General features: G+C 43.6%; 1 protein-coding gene across 7 annotated transcripts in view; it reads right to left on the reverse strand.

Moving 5' to 3' along the window:
* Positions 1-6,448: 6,448 nt before the first annotated feature.
* The window catches only part of RGS7 (regulator of G protein signaling 7), a gene marked incomplete at both ends in the record, with an annotated part of 245,311 nt that continues 228,398 nt past the window's right edge, over positions 6,449-23,361 (reverse strand). For 6 of the 7 annotated variants that reach the window (XM_084261619.1, XM_084261613.1, XM_084261620.1 and 3 more), the window contains one exon: positions 23,028-23,287. In XM_084261619.1, coding sequence (XP_084117745.1) covers positions 23,237-23,287 — 51 coding nt within the window. Of the gene's footprint in view, positions 6,611-23,027; positions 23,288-23,361 lie in introns of those variants that run through there. The other variant, XM_084261614.1, reaches the window with a different exon arrangement.

The raw sequence follows: 23,361 nt of genomic DNA on the forward strand, positions 1-23,361 counted from the left end.
TGAGTGTTTCTCTCTCTTCCTGTACAGCCCCGCACGACATGCTTGTCAAATGCGCGTTGTAAAATCCATTGCAACATCCAAAGTGAGCCAGCGACTGAGCATTATGCATTAGTGTGTTCCGGAGCTGCGTTCCTGGAGACGCGGCAGCAGCTAATAATTACAGGCCTTCTTCCGTACTTCCCTCCGTCTCTGATCCTGGGCATTCCAAATGGTTTAGAGCCCAGGGAGCTGGACGCTGGACCCCCGCCGTCACCCAGAGGCAGCTCCCATAGCCTGCACTTATTCCTTCCACTGCAGACACCTGGGGATCATGCCAGCTCCACACCCACGGCCGTTGGCGGCATGGGTCTGCTGCAGGCCTTCAGGCTTCACACAGGAGGCCACAGATCTGTAGGTGTCTGGCTTCGAGGCAGATATCCCAGAGGATGAGTTAAGCTCCCCGCAGGGAACGTGTGGGAGATTTATGTGCCTCATAGGCAGTGTGTGATACCCAAAAGTTCCAAGGGTATTTACAAAAGGTTTTATCAGCAGAAGGTATCTAAAAAAAGCTTGTTACTATTTCTCACAAATCACCTATGTTTTTTCCCCCCTAATTTCACTACCTAGCCATATGAATTGACAGAAAACAGAGTATCTGTGGACAAATTAGACCTCTTCCTGATGACAACATAGCAGAGCTCCCTCCAGAAGAGGAGCTATGCCAGCATAAACTTGGTTTATGTAAGACTCAATTTTTGCAGTAGGGACACTGTGGATCTACCCTGCAGATAGTCGGAGCAGATGTGTAGTGTCTGTGTGGAAATGGGAGCCTTCCTTTCTAATCGACCCCATGGCAATACCTCAGGCATGGATCAGACCTCGGGCAGGGCATTTCTCATGCTATAAAGTTTGGAGGTGGGTGAATATTTTCACAATCAAAGTAAGGCTGGGAATAAAAAATAAAGGAAAAGCTGGCATGTCTCCAAGAAGCTCTGTTTTTCATTTCACCTGAACTGTTTAGAAATTTTACAACTGAAAATTGCTTCTTTCCATCTGTGAAGCATTTGCTTCTTGGAAAAGATGCACAAAGCCAAGACATGAAAGACATTTGAAATAAATAAATAAACTAATGCATTCTTTGGAGAATCCATGCTGTTTCCCTACTGCTCCCCATTTTCTTAGGAAGACCTCTCCACAGATGGAGGGCAGCCGCGGTCTCCTCAGCAGTAACGAGGGATGGAAAATGATTCCAATAAGTAAATTACAGTAGCTCATGCAGTCTTAATAAGTTCTGTTTCTAAAGTGCAGGTCACAAACTGGTTTAGCTAAGGGAAGGCATTGTTCATATCTGCGTTCATAAATGTTGTAGTTTCTAAAGGACAGTTAGCCTAATATGATTAACTGTGTACAGGACTGCCTGATACAAACGTGTTGGGCAGGAATGGCATGGACTATGTCAAGTCAGGCTGCAGGACCCACTTCCAAGGATAATTCAGGTCTGGGCTCCTGCTGACACTAAGGCAGCTGAAGACTGACTATTTTGTAAGATACAACACATTTCTCTGGTCTCTCTCTAATATCCCAGAGTTTACTAATACCCAGTAACAAGCAAACAATTGCAATGGTGGCTTACAGTTAGCTTCAGACCTCCTCCCCCTGCTCCATGACTACTATCAGGATGTCTCTTTGAAAGGCATCACACAAAAACTTACTCAGAGACATTTCTGGACTGAAACTGTGTCAGGTAATTGAGGAATTTTCCGCTGCTCTTTGATCTGAAATGAGTGTAGTAAAACAGGGAGAAGGACCTGCAAGCAAAGATGGCAGTGAGGGCAGATACTTGCTTGGAAAGAATCGAAACTCTTCTTTTGACCTCGGCTGAATGCTGCTGGCTCATGTCAGCTGCAAGCCTGACCCTAACTTTTTTTCCCCTGGAAAGGAGTTGCCACGTGTGCTTTCACATGCTTCTGGTAGTGACAACGCTTGGTTGGCAACAGCTATCAAATTCTCTCTGCCCAGATGCAGGGATCTGTGTGGGCTAAGGATTTTGCTGGATTTGGATTCAGAAAGCAAATTTTGCATTAGCAAGTGGTAGAAAAAGTTCTTGGGCTGTCCGCTCCTTAAGTGATTAATTATTCAACAGGACTAAACCGATTATTTAATGGGACTTTCTTAATTGTTGCTTAACAGCTCTGAATATAGTGAAAGGAGTTGTTTCAGAAAATTGCATGCTGTTCTGCTAAAGGTCATGTATCTTGATTTGCAGCTGGATGGTGGCACCAGCCTCCGTGGTCCACTAAACTGGAGACCCCATTTCCTTCGTGATTTGTATTCCCGGAGCTACGGCTGGATTTTATTTGAAGAATGCAGGAGAAGAGCCAGGTCCAGTAAGGACCCAAGGAATCCGCTTGTTATTCAGGTTGAAAGCTTGGCTGGTTATGAAGAGCACACAGAAAATTTGCTCCCCCCTCTGTAACTACTCAGAAAGCATGGATCTGATCTTCTTTAGAAGCTCATGCACTGCTGCTAAATTAGACCCAAGTATAAATCTGTTGGTCTAAAACCTTCTCCTCAGCTTGCAGGGATTTTGGATATACAATCTATCAAGCTTTGAGAAAAAAGAAAAAGAGAAAAAAAACAAACAAAACAAAACAAAACAAACCCCAAAACAGAAGAGAAAAGTCATAAAGGCCATGCATTTGATCCCAGGCCTAGCGAGACAGTGTGCTGTTAGATGAGTTTGCAAAGCTCAGTTCTATCACTCTGCAATAGTCAGAGCTATCAGGCTGTCCTTAATGTGCTACACAAAAGGGCTGCAGCACACAAAGCCTGGAACACATCAGTTTACAGATCCCAAGAGGGTCCTGTGGAGTCTATTACTTTGATGAAGTGGTATTTAAAATTGCATTACCCAGCAGTTGTTTAACCCTCCAGATGTTGCCCCTGTGGAGTGTTTAATACGACGTGAAGCACTGGTAGGCTAGGCCATAACCTCATGTCATCTTTTCAGCAGGTCACATTAGGTCTTACTATCTTCAACTAAATCACTGGAGAATGACCTGACATAGCAATTTTCCTCCTCTGCTGTGCAGCTTTTTTTTTTTTTTTTTTTGGGGGGGGGGGGGGCGGGGAGGGGGCGGGTGAGTAAATAAAAAGGGGGGGAAAATCCAAGAGAATTGTGGAGAGGAAGGAGATCTGAAAGCAAAGTCTAAGAAACTTTTAAGTTCGTATTTTTTCCCCGGTTTGCTCCCAGAGCCCAGATAGAACAGCCTGGTGCTGCCATCTGCTGTTTCTCCCGCTTTTGACGGTGCCCACCTTTCTGAACGCAACGGCAAGGAGCAAGGGAAAAGAACTCATCATGATGAATACACAAACACCACGTCTAAAAGGAAGTAGGCAAAGGGCCTATAAAAATAATAATAATAAAAAAAATGCCACTGAACTTATAATTTCTGGCAGCATTTGTGAATCTTTGCAGAACACAGTAATCATAATGCCCATGGTCACCAAAAAGACGAGGCATGCCTGTGAGTTCAGTTAATTTTCTTTCCTTGTGGTTAAGTCAACATGTAGTAAGAAATGTCATCTGGCTTGCAGGTCAAGTGCCCGATGCTCCATAGTGGTTTTCATGGTAGGGATATTTGGTGCCACGGGTATTTGTTTTACAGAGCTGGCTTCCAAAGTCATTTAAAACAAAGCGAGGGACTTGCTTTGATTAGTGCGAGGTATTTGTTAGATCAGCTCTGCAAATAGGAAACTTTCTGGCTGAAGGCTGGACACTCTCTAAAGGCTGTCTGGGGCTGCAGCCCAGGGCACCAGCAGCTTTTAAATATGGGAAGCAAATCCCTGTGTTTATCAGAAGGAATTCAGTTGGCATATGCCTCACCTCATCACCCATCATTATGCTGCCTGGTACCTTGCTGGGCTGTGGCTCTGCCAGCATCTGCATTAAAACAAAGCCCTGCCAGATTTTCTTTTTTTGGAAGGTGACATCAAAATAAGGTATGAACATTTTGGTTTTTTCTTTTCATTTCAACACAAACAAACTTGAACTTTTATAAACTCAAGACATTGATATCCAGAAGGTTGTAATCCAAAACCATTTCCCTCCGTCTTTTTATTTTGTGTGCAAACCTATTTGCACTTCTCAGCCAAATCTTTACCAACGATTTCAACAGAGCCAAGATTTCAGCCCTTGTTGGCCAATATTAGCACAAATGTGATGCCTGTTACTATGACTACATCTATGGTGCTTAGAGAAAATAACATCTTACTGGCATCTCTTTTAGTGAAGTTTTTGAGATTCAGGTATCAAGGATGTACACAGATATTGAACTCATCATGACTGCACAAATAATCTCTGGTCACATGACTACAGCCACCAAAATCAGTGCCAGCATCACTCTATCAAATTTGAAAGGATTAACCACTTCCTCTCGTTTGAAAACCTGGTACAAGAATGGAATGTAAAGAAGATACTACGGCACATGACTACACAGGAATGGATGTGTCACACTAAACTCCTGACAGGTATGTTTTCTATCAGGCTGCCTTATCCTTCTGGTATTATAATAAAGTCCTACAGAGGTGAATCTTCAGCTTCGAACTACCTATAGTGTCTCCTTCCCTGATACTAGTAGCAGCAGTAAAGCAGCATCAGAGTGTCACCAGAGGTTCTTTCTCTACTGGAATCAATAAAGCTGGAGCTTGGGGTCTTAACCAGAGCTATGCTGTAATTCCTAGTTCTGAGGAATATTCCTCCTCACCTTTGCAGGTCCATCTCCTTTTCCACTTACCTGTTCCCAAAATGCAAAGATTCAGGAGTCCTTCAGTAGCAAGAACCATGGAAATATTTGCATCCTTTCAAGATGAAGGAGCTAGACTCAAAAGAAGCATTTGTGTGTGTGTGTGTGCTGTGTGCATGCATACGTGGAAAAACTCAAGCTAACTAAATGAACAGGACTGTGGTTACAGAGCAGCAGACCTTGTGCTGCAAATACGGTGCTGGTGGGAGAGAATGTTTTCCGGTCCTGGGATCTGCACCTCCAGCCCCAGTGTTGGTAGGCAACCACCACTCCAGTGTTGAGATTGAAAATATGCTACCGAAGACTCAGCAGACCCACAACTGAGCTAAGAAATGCTACTAATATACTCACACTTCATTTTAGTCTCTCTCCTCACTTCTCTCCTATTCTTACTGTTGAGCCCAAATGTCAATAGTTAACGTAGGCACTAGGCATGATGCAAAACGTAAAATGAACTGGCAATAATAGATATCTGACATTCAGATATGTGGAGATATATTCAAAGAGGAAACTTATTCAATATATTTGAGCTGCAACTGGTACATGAGAGGATGGAGGACTTGTATTCCCAGGGTTAACTGTGCTCATCTTGGCTGGAGGTTGTGTTCGAGTCTCTTGAGACCACCCTGGAAATAAAAATCACTGTTATTTGTGATGGTGTAGATATAATTCATGTTATCTGCTTGGTAATGTTAATGTACCCTTGATTGGCACTTTGAGGGGGAGAAAAGGAGATCATGTGCAGAGACCAGGCAGCTGAAGGGTATATGGCAATTGAATGCCAGGCAAGCATTTGACTTTTCAGGACAGACACACTCCAATAGCCAGAGCAGTCCGAAACAGGTGATCTGACCTTTTAAAATCAAAAGCATCACTGTCCCCATGTCCTCCCAGGCACAAAGAATATTTAAAAAAACCAGATTTTGCTGGACCACATTGCACAGTTCAGTTTAGTGTTTGGTATCAGTATCTTGTTTGAATAGGAGTGTGTGTGCATTTTTTACATATATATATAAAACTAAAGAGAATTCAATCATTACAATTCAATCATTACTTTATCAAATTTTGGTCTTCGGTCTCACCTCACCTGACAATTCCAATTCTATGACCTGTGTATTTGGTAGAGTTCTTGTCAGAGTATTATTTCTGAACATAAAAGCTCCAAAAGTTTTGAACTATTATAGCCAGTCTCCTGTCTCCAATGGAAGGAATATATTTTTGCTGTAGAGGAAAATGACTTGTTTCGTGCTTCTCACATATTATCTTTATTAAATGTTCAGACAGATACGTATCCATTTATTAGATAAATAATCTATGGCTTCTTAGTTCTTAGTTTGCAAATGCTGGTTGAAAGTTCACGAGAGCAGGCTTTTCTGTGAACTTTCTGTGTTTATAAGTTCAGACACCGCAATAAATCCTGAGGCTACTGACTGCTTAGCAGCATTTTGCACTGTACCCCAACGGCTAAAACAGGGAAGCTGGGAACTCTACATCTGAATATTTCATAAAACCTCTCAGCAGCTTGATTGGAGTTTGATTTTCTTCTTAAATAATGCAGGTTGTTCTGAAGAGAATGTGTAATCACAATTATCTGATAGTCAAATCCTTGGTGGCTAACGTACAAAGCTCCACTACTGCTAATAGAGGTCTCATTTGAGCAGAGCTTATTGCAGCATTTTGTAGTCGCTAGAAAAAAAGTGTTCTTTGTGCGTGCTGTAGTTCAGAGCTGTAAGGTCTTTGTGAATGGTTACTCTCAAAGCGCTACAGAAGTTCCCCGGTTCAAGGTGGCTCCTGGCTCCTCGGAAAAATGAATGTGAGGTTCCAGCCTGGGAGGAGAGAAATAAGTGAAAAAGGAGCATCCCGGGGCTAGGCAGGAGAGGTCTGCCTAGTGCAGCTCTGCAGCCGGGACCAGTCAGTGCTAAGCTGGTTCAGAAGGAGGAAGAAAGATGAGTGCTAACCCCAGTAAACACAGCGAGCATCCCAATTCTCGATCGCAGTAAAAGCTCCTCCAGCCCTTTTTGTCAGAGCAAAAGGATTTTCAGATTATAAAACCAGGAGTCACCCTGTGGTCATCTAACCACATAATTTAGGACACAGACCATCCTTGAATTTGATCCAGTTTAAACTTGAGTACATCTTTTAGATTAAGAAAACCCAACAACATCTATTCTCGATTTAAAAATTACTAGTGCTGGAAAAGCCACAATAACCTATTGCAATCCATGCCAGCAGCTAAGTATTTCACTGGTGAAATGTGGAAATGTGTAGCCCTTTTTTCCTCTGCATTTGTTCAACTCCAGCCACCAGATCTTTTTATATCTTTATTTGCTAGGTTGGTAGAGAGTTAGTCCTGAAGTAAATACTTACCGCCCGTAACCGGTAATGCTTTAACCTTTTCTTGATATGCTTAAAAGACCGAGTACCCAAAAATTGCACCGGAAGGTGCTTTCCAGTCTTCTGGTTGTTCCCAAAGCCGATGCCTGCACCCCCTCTGGTTTTCAGGCATTCTTTAGTAGGGCCTGAAGCAAGCATTGTGCTTCAGTGCAGGACACACTGATGGAAGAAACAAGGCCTCCCTGTCAAAAATGCATATTCCTGTGATTCACATCCGTTTTCAACCAGTCTTATTCCTGGAGTTCAAGTCCATCTGGTGCCCTGGAGATGACCCAGCATGTCCTGTTTAAGCTCCCGACAGCACGTGCAGCCCCTACACCTTGTTTCTCTGCATCTGATGTCACTTTTGCTTGCTGGCTGCTATCCAATGGCTGAGCACTTCAGACTTTTGCCTCTAGAATTCTTTTAATCTTCATTACATGCGACAGCCCTCATCTTTGTAACACCTGACGATGTTCTAAGAAATGGTTTTATCCTCCTACCAACCCTTAGTACCTTACAGGTGCTGATAGTAAAATGAGTACCGTATTTTTTCCGAATGTGATCAGATACAAATCTGCCCACTGCTCAACTGTCAAACTGCAGAAATGTTAACTACTATCACCGTTATTTCCCTGAAGTCACACATTTTTATTCACTTCATGACTAAGTACATAGAGTTACTGGGCTACGTTCACAGCTCGGAGAGGTCTCTCTCAAGTGAGGTAAGGAAGGTTGGCAAATGCAATTATTTTTCTCTGTTTCTGTCATTTCAGGTGATAGTGCCAAAGTTATTTATTACTTAAACAGCTCCACGAACTAATTGAAATAATATACTCCGTATGAACTAACTGAAATAGCATATTATACATCAGTGAAATGAAAGCCACAACAAAGAAAAATAGAAGTCAGACAAGAATTTAGTAACAGACCATAAAGAGGACCCTGGGAGAAACAGGGGGACAACTCTATGGTGCCTTGCTTTATTCATAAGGGCAAATACACTTTCTCCCTTTTTGAAACTGGTTCATACTTCATCTCATCTCTACATGTCAACTCCACCTCTTTTCCCTCTTTCCTACACTGAGCATCTTCGATATGTTTGATAAGTGTCTATTAAACGAGTGCCAAAAAAGACACATGTATCCCTGAAAAAAATCTCATGGCTCTTCTTCCACAGCAACTTCTGCAAAAATAACCAGCTACAAATAAGCAGAGATGCATATTTTCCATGATTCATGCTGCAGAACCCACCATAGACTGTGGGACTGTTGTACAGAATGTGAGCTTTCACAGAAAAAAAAAAGTTACCAGGCGGTCTGATGGCAAGAGAAGCATTCCCAAACAGGAACGGAACATGAATCAAGTCAGGATGACTCAGATTGTTTTTGTGATTCTGCAGAGAGTCAATCTGAGATAATAGCTGGGTTGCGTGAACTATTGCTATCATTTTTTACAATAAAAATTCAAAATACAATGACATATTCATATTACTGTTCTGAGCTGGGATTTTATTTTTAGTGTGTATATCCAGAACACTGCAATACTTATATTTCTCGCCCCTCCATGTGAATAAATGCATAGAAAAACATTTATGAAACTCCTTTGTATGCTTCATGAGCAATATGAAAAGTTTTGCCCTAAGAAATATCACACCATCCCTTTTGTGGGCTTGGTGAAGTGTATTTTTATGAGAAGACGGTACTGTCACAGTAGGACTGAGTTGCGGGGGTAGGTAGCTAACCTTAGGACACCAAGGAATTTATAATACAGTTGTTACATGTTGAAGTTTGAAGCTTATGACAGAACAACATTTCCTTTCCAGATGGTTAAAAAAAAAACCAAAAAGCAAAAACCCCCCAAACCAACCAAAAAACCTGGGAAAAACAAGCCAGAGACTTTGCTTAAAATATATAAATGACACCAAAAAAAAAAAAAATAGGCTATTTCTGTTTCATGAAATAGAATGACTGCTCAGGTGTACCTGGTGTAGTGTAGGCAGCACAAAGTATCAGTACAGCTGAAGGACATCTCTGATGTTTGTATGTTGTACAGGCAGGTTAAGGAAATGGTTTTAATTTAACCAACCAGACCCCATGACTCAAGGTGAGAAAAATTCTTTAGTGCTGCACTCTGTGCTTTTCCAGAAAGCTGTTCCCAATCAAAACTATATTTATCCACTATTTACCAGTTTAGTCAACTGAGGACAAGTTGTTCTGAAAATATTTGTTTAAATCAACCAGCCAGGCAGCAAGAAGAATAAGACGAGAAAGAAAAAACACAACAGAAACGCATCTAAAATTCCAGGGAATACCTTTCTGTTGACTTTATCAGGCTTTGGCCAAGATCTGCAGCCAACAGATAAGAACGATGGCTACTAAAATAAGGGAAAGAGACTAGAGATTCAAAAGAAAGAGGAGGCAGAGATAGGGAGTAGTGGAAACTTCCCAAGTTCCCATGGAAAAGGGCAAAATGGAGGTCCAGCTGCAAACAAGCAAAAACTGAGAAAGTAAAGTAAAAGATGTAGGACCACTGATTTTAATGGAAAGAGATGTCAGGCGTCGGCCTTGTCAGTAGATTTTCCTGAATGGAAATTTCCCATTCAGGAAAATCTGCAGACAGGCTGGGTTCAGTATGTCTGGGATATTGAAACAGCTGGGAAATCTGGAGAGATTATTCCTATCTGAAGCTTTGGGAAGATCGCATCTGGGTAGTAGTAAAAGGAAAGACTTGTCTTTCATTTTAAATTAAGTTCAGTTTGGAAATGATTGAGGAATCTTTGTAGCAAAATTGTTTTTTGGGATCCTCCCTCTGAGAGACTATTTTAATTTGTAATCCTTACCCTGACAACAGGATTTCAGTAGGGCACGACGAGTGCAGCAGTATGTATCAGTAATGACCGTGACAGGACAAACACCGCACAGGCAGGGGAAGCCACAGCAAGCCTTATGGGATTCAGGCAGGGCAGAATCTCAGCTTAACCACAAAGAAATCCAAGCAAGTTAAGAAATGTGTCTGAAACGAAGCGACTAGCAAATCCTCCAAAAATCAGTCCTTGTGGGGAGAGTAAATGTAGAAGGCATGTTGTCTTCTTAATCTATAACAGACTGACACATCTTCTGAAGAACAAACTGCAATTCTTTCTAAACTAGGAAGCCTTGATGGGAGACCAGGCACGGATTTACCAGCCAGGAAGAAGGCCCATTAACTGCTCTCCTTTTGCCCCAGCCAGACCTCGCCATGTCCCTCCCTTGCCAGTTTTTAAATCAAAACATCCACATATCTAGTTAGTAGAGAGAGATGGGTGGATAACCAATAGACAGGTAGATAGAGGCCACTTGGTTTTCATTCTCCCACAGATGTCTAGTTTGTGATGTAGTAGCTTGATTTTCCTTATCATGTCTCCCCACCATTGATCTGTCCTTCTTGAGTCAGCTTCCAGTATAGTGAATAGCTCCCATCTTTAACATAGCATACATAGGTAATTGTTATTTTCCCTGTGGACAAGGGCAAAGAGCTTGCACTCTTGACAACCGCATTATAAATGATGGAAGCACATGCTGTCAATGCTCCAGCTAGTAGAAGAACACAGGTCTCCAAAGATTTTTAGGATTTACAACATGGTGACCCAGTCTTACAGAGATGACCCATTGCAATAAATACCTGTTATGTGGCCAGATCTGATTTTTCATGACCAGCACTTTCCTGCAGCACATTCAGGTACCGGCATCCTTGTGAGTTACAGCATCCTCCTCACTTTTGGGTGTTTGCCCATGTCGTGATGTGCCTCCTCCAAGGGCCCCATGATGCTACCAAGGCCCTTCTCAGGCTCAGGTTCCTTCTCGCACACAAGCATCATGGTCTGAATTTTCCAGGCAAAAGGTCTTCTGGTCTTCACCCCTCCGTGTATGTACAAAGAGATTCTTTTAAGAAACCCAAGGAATAATCTTGCTGTAATTTCTCCAAATTCTTGGGGAAAGTGATAAGGAGAGTTTGACTGACAAAAGCTGCCTTTGATGTGGACAAACTGTCACAAAGCAGTTTATTTTCCTAGCGTGGAACTGAACTTGTGAGCATGCCACACCATCACCTCCCAAGCAGTAAAAGACCCATATAGGACTTCTAGCAAACTCATGAAAAGCCTTACTACCATGGAGAAAGAGTAGTCAGTAGCAAGCTCTTCAAAACCATGAGCATATAGGAACCACGGCAACATTCAAAACTCCAGCAGCTACCTTGATGTGATCAGATCTTCCTTTGTCCAGCAGCAGCTAAGCCAAGTTTTGAACCAGCAATATTTCCACACAAATTAGTAATAGTAATAGCAGCAGTAGTAGTAGTAGAAGAATAATAATTGTATAATAGTATATAATAATATAATTATTACATAACAACACAACTATAATAATGTGCTATCATAACATAATTATAGCAGTAACTTAATTATATAATAATAGCAACAACAACAGTAAGAGTGCCTGCTGCTCCCCATCACTACTCCACATGGGCGGCTTTGTACAACACCCTCCCAGCAGAGCTGTGCCAGTTGCACGCACAGCAAGCAGATGCAGAACACATCTGATTCAAAGAACGTGCTGTCAGCAGTGGAGACACTGCCACACCAAGTGCCAGCCTACAAAAAGGCACCAGCAGACCTGCTGTAGGATCCTGGGGGGATGGGAAAGTTGTCCTCCTGTGAGCAGAGGCAAGAGCAGCCGGCAGTAAATAATGTGCAGCCTCCATCCTGCTGTTCCTGCTTGCTGCTCCATGCACGCTGCACCGCACAACCATGCTCGTTCACCTTGACAAAGATCAGGTTGCCAGTGATTAATACAAGCTGCTTTTTGTATTGATTGATGATGATTGTTTCTACAATCCCAAAGCGTAATACACACTGCCCCACTGTACATTTTCAGTTGTCATGTCTGTTTTTATAAAGCTGGGAGGATGGACCAACAAAAACCAGCTGGGACAACGAAGGGTTTTGATGACAGGCTCCCAAGACCCAGCTCTGGACTAGTTACTAACACCTGAACAGGTGCTTACACAAGCCAGCTAGGAACAAGCCGGAAACAGGCATGTTTCCTGGATCCAGTAGGCATCCTTTCCTCCTTCAGCCTCCTTCAGCCTAAGGCATCACCAGCTCAGCGAGGAAGCAGCCCCAGACGCAATGGTGGTGCAGACAGCAGCAAGGCAAGTTTGGGTTCCTTAGTGTCAGCTGTATCATGCGAGCTGGAGCCCAGCAGCCAACTGAACTCAGAGCTACGCTGCACTGTGACAGCCCTCAGTGCTCCCCTGGGAAGCCAACGCTGCTCCAAGCTGCGGGAAAACCACAACCAAACCCTGTGTTTTCGGTTTCTACTGCCTGCCCAACCACAGCATCAGACTGTCTCATTTTTTAGCAAATGGTTTAGACATCAGTGAACTCTGCAGATATTAAAAGACTTTTCTCCAGCCTGCCCTGCCACCTCTGAACGTGACCCCCCACCTAGACTGCAGCCCTTCAAGTTATCCTTCATTTGTTTGTTGGTGTGCTCCCTTAGATCTGCAGATTGCTTTGATTGTCTGAACATCTGGAAGTTGTCACATGCTTTTTTTTTGACCGTGACCATCTGAGGTATTATGCAGCAGGACTTGGGGGGAGACACAGTAAGGAAACAAAAACATCCTACTCATAAGAACATGTGGCAGGAATTATCAAATGACACCATCCCAAAGGGGAGTGCTATATATCCAAGAAAAGACAAACTTTCTCTCCATCCCCTAAAGGACAATTGCTTTCCATAGCATCCATTCCAGACATTAAAAAATATTACATATAAATACCTAACATTTTTCATTAAACATTATGATTTGAAAGTTGGTTGTCTATCCCTAATGGGAGGGATGGAGAAAAAATATTCCTTTAATCCTCTGAGTTGGAAGGCTGAAGAGTAGCTCCCTTTATACAACCGTCTCCCCAAAAGGGTTCAGCATCCGAGGTCACTGGGATGCAGAGCCCTGGTCTGCCTGTTGTTCTGAGTGCAGGGTCTTTGGTAAAGCTGGATGGAATGTGTGAAAAAAAAATGAGATGGAAAGGGCTGAAATACAGAGTCAGAATTCCTCAGCAATCCCATCACACAGACTTGGGGCTCTGTAGGGGAAATGCAGCCCAAAGCCAATGCAAATGAAACCCATGTATTTGCATACAGTATTTCAGCACTCACAAGTGTAACTTAGCTATGGAAGTGGAAGCCTGTAAAATTCAAGCACAGTTTTTAGATTTGGTTCCTCTTTCTCACCAAGATAGAGGAAGCAAGTGAAGCGTGGAAAGCCTTAAAAACTGCACCATTGCACATTAGCAGTGATTAACCAACGATATTTTAGCCTTCCTTCTGGCCAGCCTGTTTGCTTACAGACAGTACTATGGAAATCCCATTGCCCTAGTTGCAACCAGGAGAACAGCTGGGAGCATTGCTCCTACACATGACTTATAAAGCCCTCCTTCCCCATGGGCAGCCTGCTGGAAGGAAGATGTCTGCTGGGGTTTCCTCCTAGGGACATGCCCAGGTTTCCCCAGGCATGCAAAGACAAATCTGTGTAGCTACTCCTTCCATCATTCCTTAGCCTCCTTCTGTCTCCAGAGTCAAACCAGACCTTAACGTACTGGCTTGGTCCGTGGCTGCTGTTTCTTCTTTGTCTGGGGCTACTTTTATATTCAGAGGAACAGCATTGTGATTTTTCAGTATTTAAATCAGTGCCCATAGCTATGGAAGTCAAGACAAGCCGAATGCATCTTGATACAATCCCAATGGCCTAGAAGGACTCTCTTGTACTGCAGCAACATCATCAGTTCCTGGGGACCCTTTGAACAGAGATGCCCTCCTGTGATGCAACAAAACAAACATATTCCTCGTTTTTTCACTGGGATATTTGTGCCACGTCTCTGGTTTTAGCTGTTGATGGTGTGATCAGTAAAATACACATTGATCTCATCCACTTTTAAAGAGGCAAGATTGTCTCCTGCCCACCACGTGGACGTAATTTCCAACTCCCGCACCCCCGGTTACCCCATCCTCTCTTTTCCTTTTGGGAGCCCTCGCTTTCACCTGGAAAAAAGCGACGAGGCAGGGGAGGGGCCGGGAGCGTTGGTCTGGGAGGGACCGGGAGCCGGCCCTCCCAGCCCCGCGGCCGCAGCCCGGGGTCCGCCGCCGACCCCCCGGCACGGGGTGGGCACCTGGGCGCTGCCCGCTCGGGACACGCCGGGGATGGGGGGGGCTCTCACCGGTGAAACCCGCAGCTCAGCGCCGCAGCTGAGGGCAGAGGGGGAGCCCGGCCGGGCGCGGTTCCTGGGCGCACCCGCGAGGTGTCACTCCTGCCACGCCGCGGGGCCGGGGTCAAGGGGAGGGGGAGAGGGACAGGGAGGCGGAATGGGGAGGGGAAAGGGAGAGAGAGAGGGAGAAGGAGAGGGAATGGGGAAGGGGAATGAAGAGGGAAAGGGAAAGGGGGTGGGAAAGGGAATGGGAAAGGGAGAGGGAGAGGGAAAGGAGATAGGAAAGGGAAGGGGAAGAGGAAGGAGAAAGGCAAGGGGAAGGGGAAGGGGAAGGGGAAGGGGAAGGGGAAGGGGAAGGGGAAGGGGAAGGGGAAGGGGAAGGGAAAGGGGAAAGGGAAGGGGAAGGGGAGGGGGAAGGAGAAGGGGAAGGGGAAGGGGAAGGGGAAGGGGAAGGGGAAGGGGAAGGGGAAGGGGAAGGGGAAGAGAAAAGGATAGGGAAAGGGAATGAGAAAGGGGATTAGGAAGTGAGACAGAAAAGAGAGGGAAAGGGAAAGGGAAAGGGAAAGGGAAAGGGAAAGGGAAAGGGAAAGGGAAAGGAAGAGGGAAAGTGAGATGGAAGAGAAATGGAAAAGGCCCCAGCACACTCCCTCATCGTTGCCCGCACCCCAGCAAGCCAGGGAGTGGCTTTAAAGGGCACCCGTATAGCACACATCTGTCAAATTTTCTGGTTGCTAACACTGGAAACACAGCTTGCAGCTGCTGCCTGGAGACTTTTACTGTCAGCCTAGCTGGGGGTTTGGAGGAGAAAAATAAGATTTGGTTTATACATGTCCTATGAATATCAGCTCTCAGCACATAAATCAGCAAGACTCGACCACCAAAAAAACCACAAACCAAACCCCCAAAAAATCAAAGTGAAAGATGTGGCATATTATCACTTCAGAGCTATTGGATAAAGTAGAGAAAAAACAACAAACCCAGCTTTGGACAACATCAACCTAGCTTGCTTTAGTGTTCTAAAGAGAAATGTTTAGACTCATCTTTCTTCCTTTGTTTTTGACATAGCCAAAATAATAGGCTATAATAAATACCAGAAATGTCCCATCCAGTAATTTTCTATAATTTTCCATATTCAGCATTACACAAGTCAAGATAACTAATACCATTCACATCACACACTTTTCCTTAGCAGGACTAAAATTTTGGCAGCGCTGTACCAGACCAGCACTGGTACGCTGGCACTACCACATCAGTATCCAAAAGTAATAGTATCCAGGAGAGAAAGTTGTCGGAAGCAGCCCTTTCTGCATCACACAGAGGGCCAATGCTGGCTGCTGCAGAGCGCTCTGCTCCAACAGAGCAAGAAGAAGGCAGCAGCTGCCACTGCTGCTGCCTGCCCAAGACCACAAGGCCTCAGTAAGGAGCAGTAATGAGCTCCATCCTCTTACAGGAGATTTCAAGAACAGGAAGAGCTCAGGGTCTACAGACTATGTTAGACTTCTTCACCACGTTGGGCACGTAAAGGCTTTTTCTTCTTGCCCATCTTTTTTTGGCTTTTTTTTCCCCCCAAGGCAATTTGGGGCAGCACATTCAAAAACTTTATTTAGCTGAAAAACAAAAGCGGCAGACTCCGCATGGTTCGAAGGGTTCATAGATCCCAGTGCTCCTGTCTTCTCAGTAGTCAGTCTTTTATTTCCCAGTGCTGAACCCCAGGTCAGCTGGTGCCACCAAACGCACGTGTGTCCCGTCAACTCACTCTTCATCTGCTTACTTCTGATGTTTCACTGGTCACAGCATTAAACACACAGAGCAGGAGGTCAGCAGCCATCTGTGAGTGGTCTCAGGATGCAAGAAGTAAGTAATAGCCATAATGAGAGGCTGGTGGTGGGCTGCGATGTCATTACTCCAGGTGTAACTATATGATCTTTTCTATTTGTATTTCTCCTTCCCCTCTCTTTTTATCTCTTTTATTCCTCAAGGTCTTGTGGCCTCCAAACCCTTATGGTTTTGTTTTTTTTTCCTCGATAAAAACACTCCAAAGTCACTTTCTCTGGTCTGTGCCGCTGGTGGAAAGAAGTTGCCTTCAAAACTTTTCTTGAAACAAAGGAGAATTCCTGACACACATGTGGAAAATGCAAGTCTGACATTTCAAGTGTTCTCATTACAGGAAGAGAAACAATGAGTAAGGCAAAAGCCCCCCTTTTGCACAAATGCGCTGGTGGGAGAGCGGCTGCAGTTACTCCCTCGTGCCAGGGGTTCACAACAGCAACAGAAAAGGGTGAGGGAAATGAAAAGGGAAGCTAGAGAAGAGAGATTTGGCAAGGCCTTGCTCATCAGGAACCCAGAAAACCTGCTGAAGTAGTTCAGGTGGGGTGGAGGAAGGAGAATTGGAGCAACCCAAACTGACTTAGAAATTACAAATTTAACTTTTCCCTAAAAACAACTTTCTGGAATACAGGTTGCTCATTATCTACATAATTGCCTGCACTCGACCTTCAGCAGTTTATTTGCTGCTATCATCTCCTTTTAAAACACCAGAACGTTGAAAATGAAGTCTAGCCACTGATGAAATCCTGCATTTATGTCCTCTCCCCAAAAAAGCTTTGTGTGTCACGTCTGAGTCTCCACCAACAGTTTGGGGAGAGGAGAGTATGGAGCAGCAGTGGCTGCAGGAGGAGTGGGGAGCTGGAGGGAGCAGGGTGGGGATAAAGAAAGGCCCCCATGTGCAGAATGGTGCCCGGAGATCAGGTCACGGTCCGAGGCATGTTCTGCATCAGCCCTGGCACTAGCCTGCCTTTCCTTTAATGCTTTCCCTTTCTTTTTTAGTTTTCTTTTTTTGTCCCCTATAATTTCTTTCAATTCCAAGAGATATAAAATAGAGGAGATAAGTGTAAAGAGCATTAGTGAGCACCGTAGGAGCACGCAGAAGGGATCAATGGAGGAAGGATCAGAGGAACAAAGGAAAAGAACCATAAAAGATGGAGAGTCCAAAAAAGATGTTACTGAGGGGGAGGGGGAGAGAAGAAAGAGTGTCTGAAAGAAAAGACAAGCAGTATAAAGAACAGTGCATCAGAAGAGATCAACTCAAAAAAAGGTCATACATTTCAGGTTATACATTCCTCTCTGCAAAAAGGTGGGGAAGTAAATTACATTAAATATGTCATTGCTACTCATCTTTCAAAAAGGAAAGGGGAAAAGGAGAGAAGGGGTGGATGGAAAAGTTACACGAATAATGAATTGCTTCATTTATGTGATACACATTGGAAGAAGCAGCCACAAGTGTAAGAGCAAGGGTGGTAAATGGTATCTTTTGAAAGCTGGCAGCTGCGATGAATCTAATAGATTTCAAAATCTAGCCAAATCAAAAAAAAAGAAAAAGAAAGTGATAGTGAATGCGGCAGATTATATATTCTGGGAGCAAAGGAAAAATACAATAAAAATTGTGCAAATGCCACTAACAAGGTAACATTTACAATCGTGTCTTAATATTGTTTGATATTTACTGTCCATGTCCACACTTGTAAATAAGGGCTATCATCTAGCATTTGAGCAGGTTCTCAGAGTTTATTGTCACGGTGATGTTGTTTTAACAATTTACACATACAGATTTGCCCTTTTGGCAATAGTGATGATGGTACTCCCATTAATGTGTCTGTGTTAAAGTGTCAGGCCAGCAGATGTCTGGCTCCCATTTACACATAAAAAGATACCTGCAGGTAAAAGGACTGCAAGTATTTCACAGGGTAGAACCAAAAAAAAAAAAAGAAAAGTGACCTTGATAAAAGAGAAAGATGGTCTGAAAAATGAAGATGCCACTCAACAGACAGCTGAAAACACCTCGCTGACCCCAGGAGAGTCAGCAACACACAAAGGGGAACAGCCAGCCACACTTTCCTGCAAAGGGTCTGGCATCACCGTGCCACATAAGCTGGCACAATTCCGCAGAAGCCATTTACATCAGAAGAGGGCAAGACCCATAGTTGTGTGAACAGACAAACATACAACAGTAAATCCTCTGCCCTCCTTCCGTAAAACCTGGGTGGGAGCCCTGCAGCCTGCTCTGGGTGCTGTTCTCCAACAAAGCTGTAACACCCCCAACCCGATGGAGAGTAATGAAGTCACTCAACACCTCAGAAACCACCAGTAAGACAACCAAAGGAGGCTGAAATGTTGCAATTGCCATTCTCCTATTTCAGTAAAAAGGGAGGGAACATTTTATTATAGTGACTAGAGCAGCCTGGTTAAAAAACAAAGGGATAAATTGAAGCAAAGAAGATTTAGTTTAGATATGAGGAAAACCCCTTTGAAGTGGCAAAGACAATGACTGTCTGGACAGACTCTGCAGTCCTCAAGGTGATGTCTACGCAAACAAAACCCGCATTTGTACACATGTCACTTGAGGACTCCACAGTCCAGAACAGTGGAAGGAGAGAGAGAGATTGTCCTCTCTTCCCTTCCACCTCTTTGATACTGGGCCTTCAGCCTGTCTTCAACTCATGGGAGACAAAAGCGTTAATGTGTTCAGCACAGGCAGATCAAAAGGCAGACTGGTATGACTCACAGCCACTTAGTGACAAATGAATTCTGGACACAGAATGTTTAAAGAAATTGTTGCTAATCTACCTTGGACGTCTTTGGATTAAAACCTTACTTTGTATGGGTCCCTATAGCTAATCACTTTCTTTTAGCAGAATTCCTATGCTTTATGTACTTAAGTTTGTAAGTTCAGTGGTGTTAGTTCTGCCCACAACATCTCTAGATGGAAAGGAAAATAAAAATATGGTAATGTTAAAAATCTAAATTCAAATAGCTGTGAATCACTTGGCAGAAAGATAAATAAATGGAAGAGCCACAAACAAATCACTAGTGACTTTTAACTCCTCCTTCCTTCTCTCACTTTGATTGTCTGCTTTGGCTTTGATTCTTTTTTTTAAAGAAAGATCCTAGATGCACTCGTATGGGTTTCATTTTCCGGACCTGGGTTTTGCTCTCCTTATTTCTTGGGTGGGTGACTATGTAATATTTATGTCTCATGATTTCAAAAAAATGTTAGGGCTGCAATTGGAAAAAGACTGTTCTTGTATTAATTGCTTTCTAGCTGAAAAAAAAAAAGCCATTGTTGGATTTTAAAGGGCCAGCCACAGTTGGTCTTCTCCGATTTTTTGGATTTTGATTCCAACTCTGCATGGCTGGGCCAACAGGCTGGCAATTCACCAGCTGCATTCAGCCTCTCTTGCTCCTAATTACTCAGTTCCTCAGTTCTCCTCCCTTGTTGGTTCTGTTTTGGTCAGCACAATTAATTTCCATTCCTTACTCTGGTATTCACCTTCAGCTCATTAATTTTTGGCTGCTGTTTCAGCTTAGCATTTTGCAGGTTCTCTCATCACTGCTTAAGGCCTTTTTCCTCCCTCTTTTGGATTTGTAGGTTTAATTGCACCTTATGGAAGAAGGGGCAAATGTTTTGCTGTTCTCAGGTAGGTGCCAGGGAAGCTCCTGACTCTCCCACTGCCCATTTTCCTTCCCAGGCTGTCCTGGGAGCACAGATTTGTCTCACGGGTACAACAAAACACTTCTTTTTCCTGCAGGCTTAAGAGCTGGTTTATGCCCAAGGATGCATGAGGAAAGAGACCATATGACAAACCTCAACTCTCAGACTTAAGCTCCCAGCTCCAAGTGGTTATTTTAATTAATGTTACAATTCATACCCCTCAACGGAGGGTGCTTCCAGCTTCCTGGGCAGAGGCACTGATGATAGCTCTTCCCCAGGAGACAAGAAATGTAGTGCCTTCAGACTGGGCTTCTCTCTCAGTCCATTTTTCCTCAGCAGACTCGTGGCCTCATTGAAATTCCTACTGGGTATATCATTGTGTAACCAAAATCATGCTTCAGCCATTTGGTGGTTGTACAAACATGCCTTAATCCTAGTTAATTTTTGGAAGTGGTTCTTCATACAAATTTAGAAACAAACATTTCTCTTTCCTCTGGGGAGGAGTAAAAAGATATTTGTGCCTATGTGGAGTTTCCATTCTCAGTACTGGCAGATGACAATGATCAGGTGAGGTATCAAAAGATCACAAGCCCTTTTAAAAGCAACTGGTTGGGGTTTTTTTGGTCCGTCTGGGCCAAATTCACTTGTGTGTGAGACAGTGGAGTTAGGTCACTTGGAACTATGCTCAAATGAAACCTTGATATAGCTCCCTGCCTGCTCTGAAATACTTATTAGCAATGCAAAGCTTTGATTTACAGACATCATGCTAAATCCTGTGCAAATATGGGAGAAGACATCCATTCAGTAGAGGATTCATATTTATTGAAAGAAAAGAACGAGTACAACATGGGTTCAGGAATAGAAATGCTCCACATCTTTTTATCAGCCAGTTGGTGTTGCAAAGTGATTTTTTTGGGGAAAAAAAATGATTTGGGTAAAGTTGCATGAAATACCTACTGTATTAATTTGAAACATTCACTATTAGAAGGCAGCAATTCTTCAAAGGAGAGGCTGGTATCTAACTGGTTAACTCCTAAGCCAAAGCAGGCAATATACCAGCTGATGCAATTGGTGGCAGCAGGAGTTTGGAAATAAATATCTCTATTTGGCACTGAGAAGTGAAACAGAGCTCAAATTTCTGTGGATTGCCTGGCCCCAAGTTCATGCCTCAGAGCTCACATTTCTGTGGTAAAGGAAAATTGAATCTCAGAGTTTAAGATCTGGGGTTCAGTGTGGCTATTTATTAACATTCATCTGGTCTCCCTAGACTGTGAATATTTTGAGTTGACCTAGATGGAGCTCTTGAAAAAATCAAGCTCTCGTGGGGCATTCCCAGTGTTTTCTGATAAAAGCTAAGAACTGTGCTAACAAAAGCTGAGACACTTTAAAGCAGCGATTATCATCCCAGCCAGAAACAACCAGAAACACGGTGCCATGTGAAAACAAAGAACAAACAAAAAAAAAATCCCAAACCTCCAGAAACCCCAACCGAGCAAAAACAAGGGGAACGGCCCATTCATGGTGATTTATAATGTGCTTGGTCTTGGGTTCATTCAGACTACCTCTTTAGAGATGCTGCAGCGGAGGCCACCAGGCCGCTGCTGGAGCCAGCGCTCCCTGCAGACGGCGGCTCAGCTCCTTTCTGCCCGCAGCTGCTCCATGCTGGAGCCCTGCCCCTAGCGGCGACAGCTCAGGTGGGTATCTGATGTTAAATGAGATGACTCTGGCATTAATGTATTCAAATTGATTGCTTGATTGCATCTATGATTGTCCCACTTTCGTGTGTGTGTGCGCGCGTGCATTTTCAGCGTTGGTAGTCCCCTTGAAACAAGATCCCTGTTCTCCCTATCAAACCAAAGGCAGCGCGACAGATGGTGCTGGAGCTGGCTGTCCTGACTCCATCCTGTGCAATGCTAAAAAGGCCTGTTCTCCTATGCAGCCTACGATGCCCTGGAGGTACCAGCATTTTGTCCTTTGACTTTGTTCCCATCTCTTCTTTTCTGCTCGGTGATTTTGCCTGCTATCCTTATGCCAACTCTCACAGTCAGAAGTGCCATTCCTTAGGCCAAGCAGGGAGGTTTCTGGTTCCATCCCAGTTTGGCTTCACAAGAAGGGGCTACATGCTCTCACACATCCCTGGGTGAGTGACCTCGGCAGCAGACATACAACACACCCAAACAGAGCCCTTGAATGAAGAGGAGAGGATGGCCTCCCCTCCAGTGTTAATACCTGAGGTTTGTTCTACAAACAGCGCACATAGCACATCCAGGGCCTCTACCTTTTCAGCTTCACATGTTGCATTTTACCACAAGTGACAGCAAGGTGAAAGAAACACCATCCTTCCTATACAGCAAGTAGACACTTGTGTGCTCAGCCAGCTTTGTTCATGTCCGTTCCTAAGGAGATGCAGTTCAGTCGATGCGGTCTCAGGCAGCGACCGAAGAACTGCGCAGGCTGAGCTGTTACAGAACGGGTCTGAGCTTAATGCAAGGTTTGCTTATGTGATGATGAGCAAGCTGAAAAGGTCTCTCTGCTGCTAGCTTGATAAAAAGAAAATAAAAAGTAAATGATTATCAAAAACGTGTGTTTGATTAGGTGTCACTGAGAGAAAGAAAATGCCATTTCATGTCACTTTTTAGAAAGCACAAGGTGTGTAGCTTTCGGGGGTGATTTTGCTCTTGGCTAATCTTCAGATTCAGTATTAAAATCTCAAACTTCCCAAAGGAAAGAGATTCTGCATCTTTTAATGAAAGATAAAACAACAATATAAACATACACAAATTTACAGAGAAAGGATCAACTTTAATACATCTGGAGTAAAAGGTGTTCTTTTTTAAATATGGTATAAAAATAAATGCAAGAAACATTAACAGAGAATATACAGACAACAGACAAAGACACAGGCTTTCTTTCTCAATGTGAATACATCAGTGAAATGAAACCTTCTGTGCTAATTTATTGTGCAATAAATGTGATGCCATATGTATATTTATTAATATATGCATTTTTACATTTTTTCCAGTTTTTGACTGACTTTTTTTTTAATAAACTGTGCCTAGCAGAAGCTTTTTTTTCACTGTACTTGAGCTTGCAGAAAATAAAAAGACACAGATCCAGCTTGATATGAAGGAGGAAGTGAGCAGACAGTTTTCGAAATGGAGGCATCGAAAGGCTAGAGAGTCCCTCGGAGTCTGTAATGCCTTAGTATACACAAAAGAAAACAAGTCAGGTCCTTGCTCATGCAACATCTTGTTCTACTGTCCTCTGAGTCAGGCAATCAGTGAGCTACAAAGTATGTATAATGATTTGAGTCTGCTTCCATGCTACAAGGTGATCCTTTTAGTAGGACTGCACTAGACTGGTTAACCTCTTTGATGTGAGCGATTTCCCCTGAGGAAAAGATAAAAACAAAAAACAAAAACAGAAAACAGAGGCATGATCACCGCAAACCTGTTCATCAGCAA

The sequence above is a fragment of the Gallinula chloropus genome (assembly GCF_964237585.1).
Source record: "Gallinula chloropus genome assembly, chromosome: 3".
Taxonomy (NCBI): Eukaryota; Metazoa; Chordata; class Aves; order Gruiformes; family Rallidae; genus Gallinula; species Gallinula chloropus.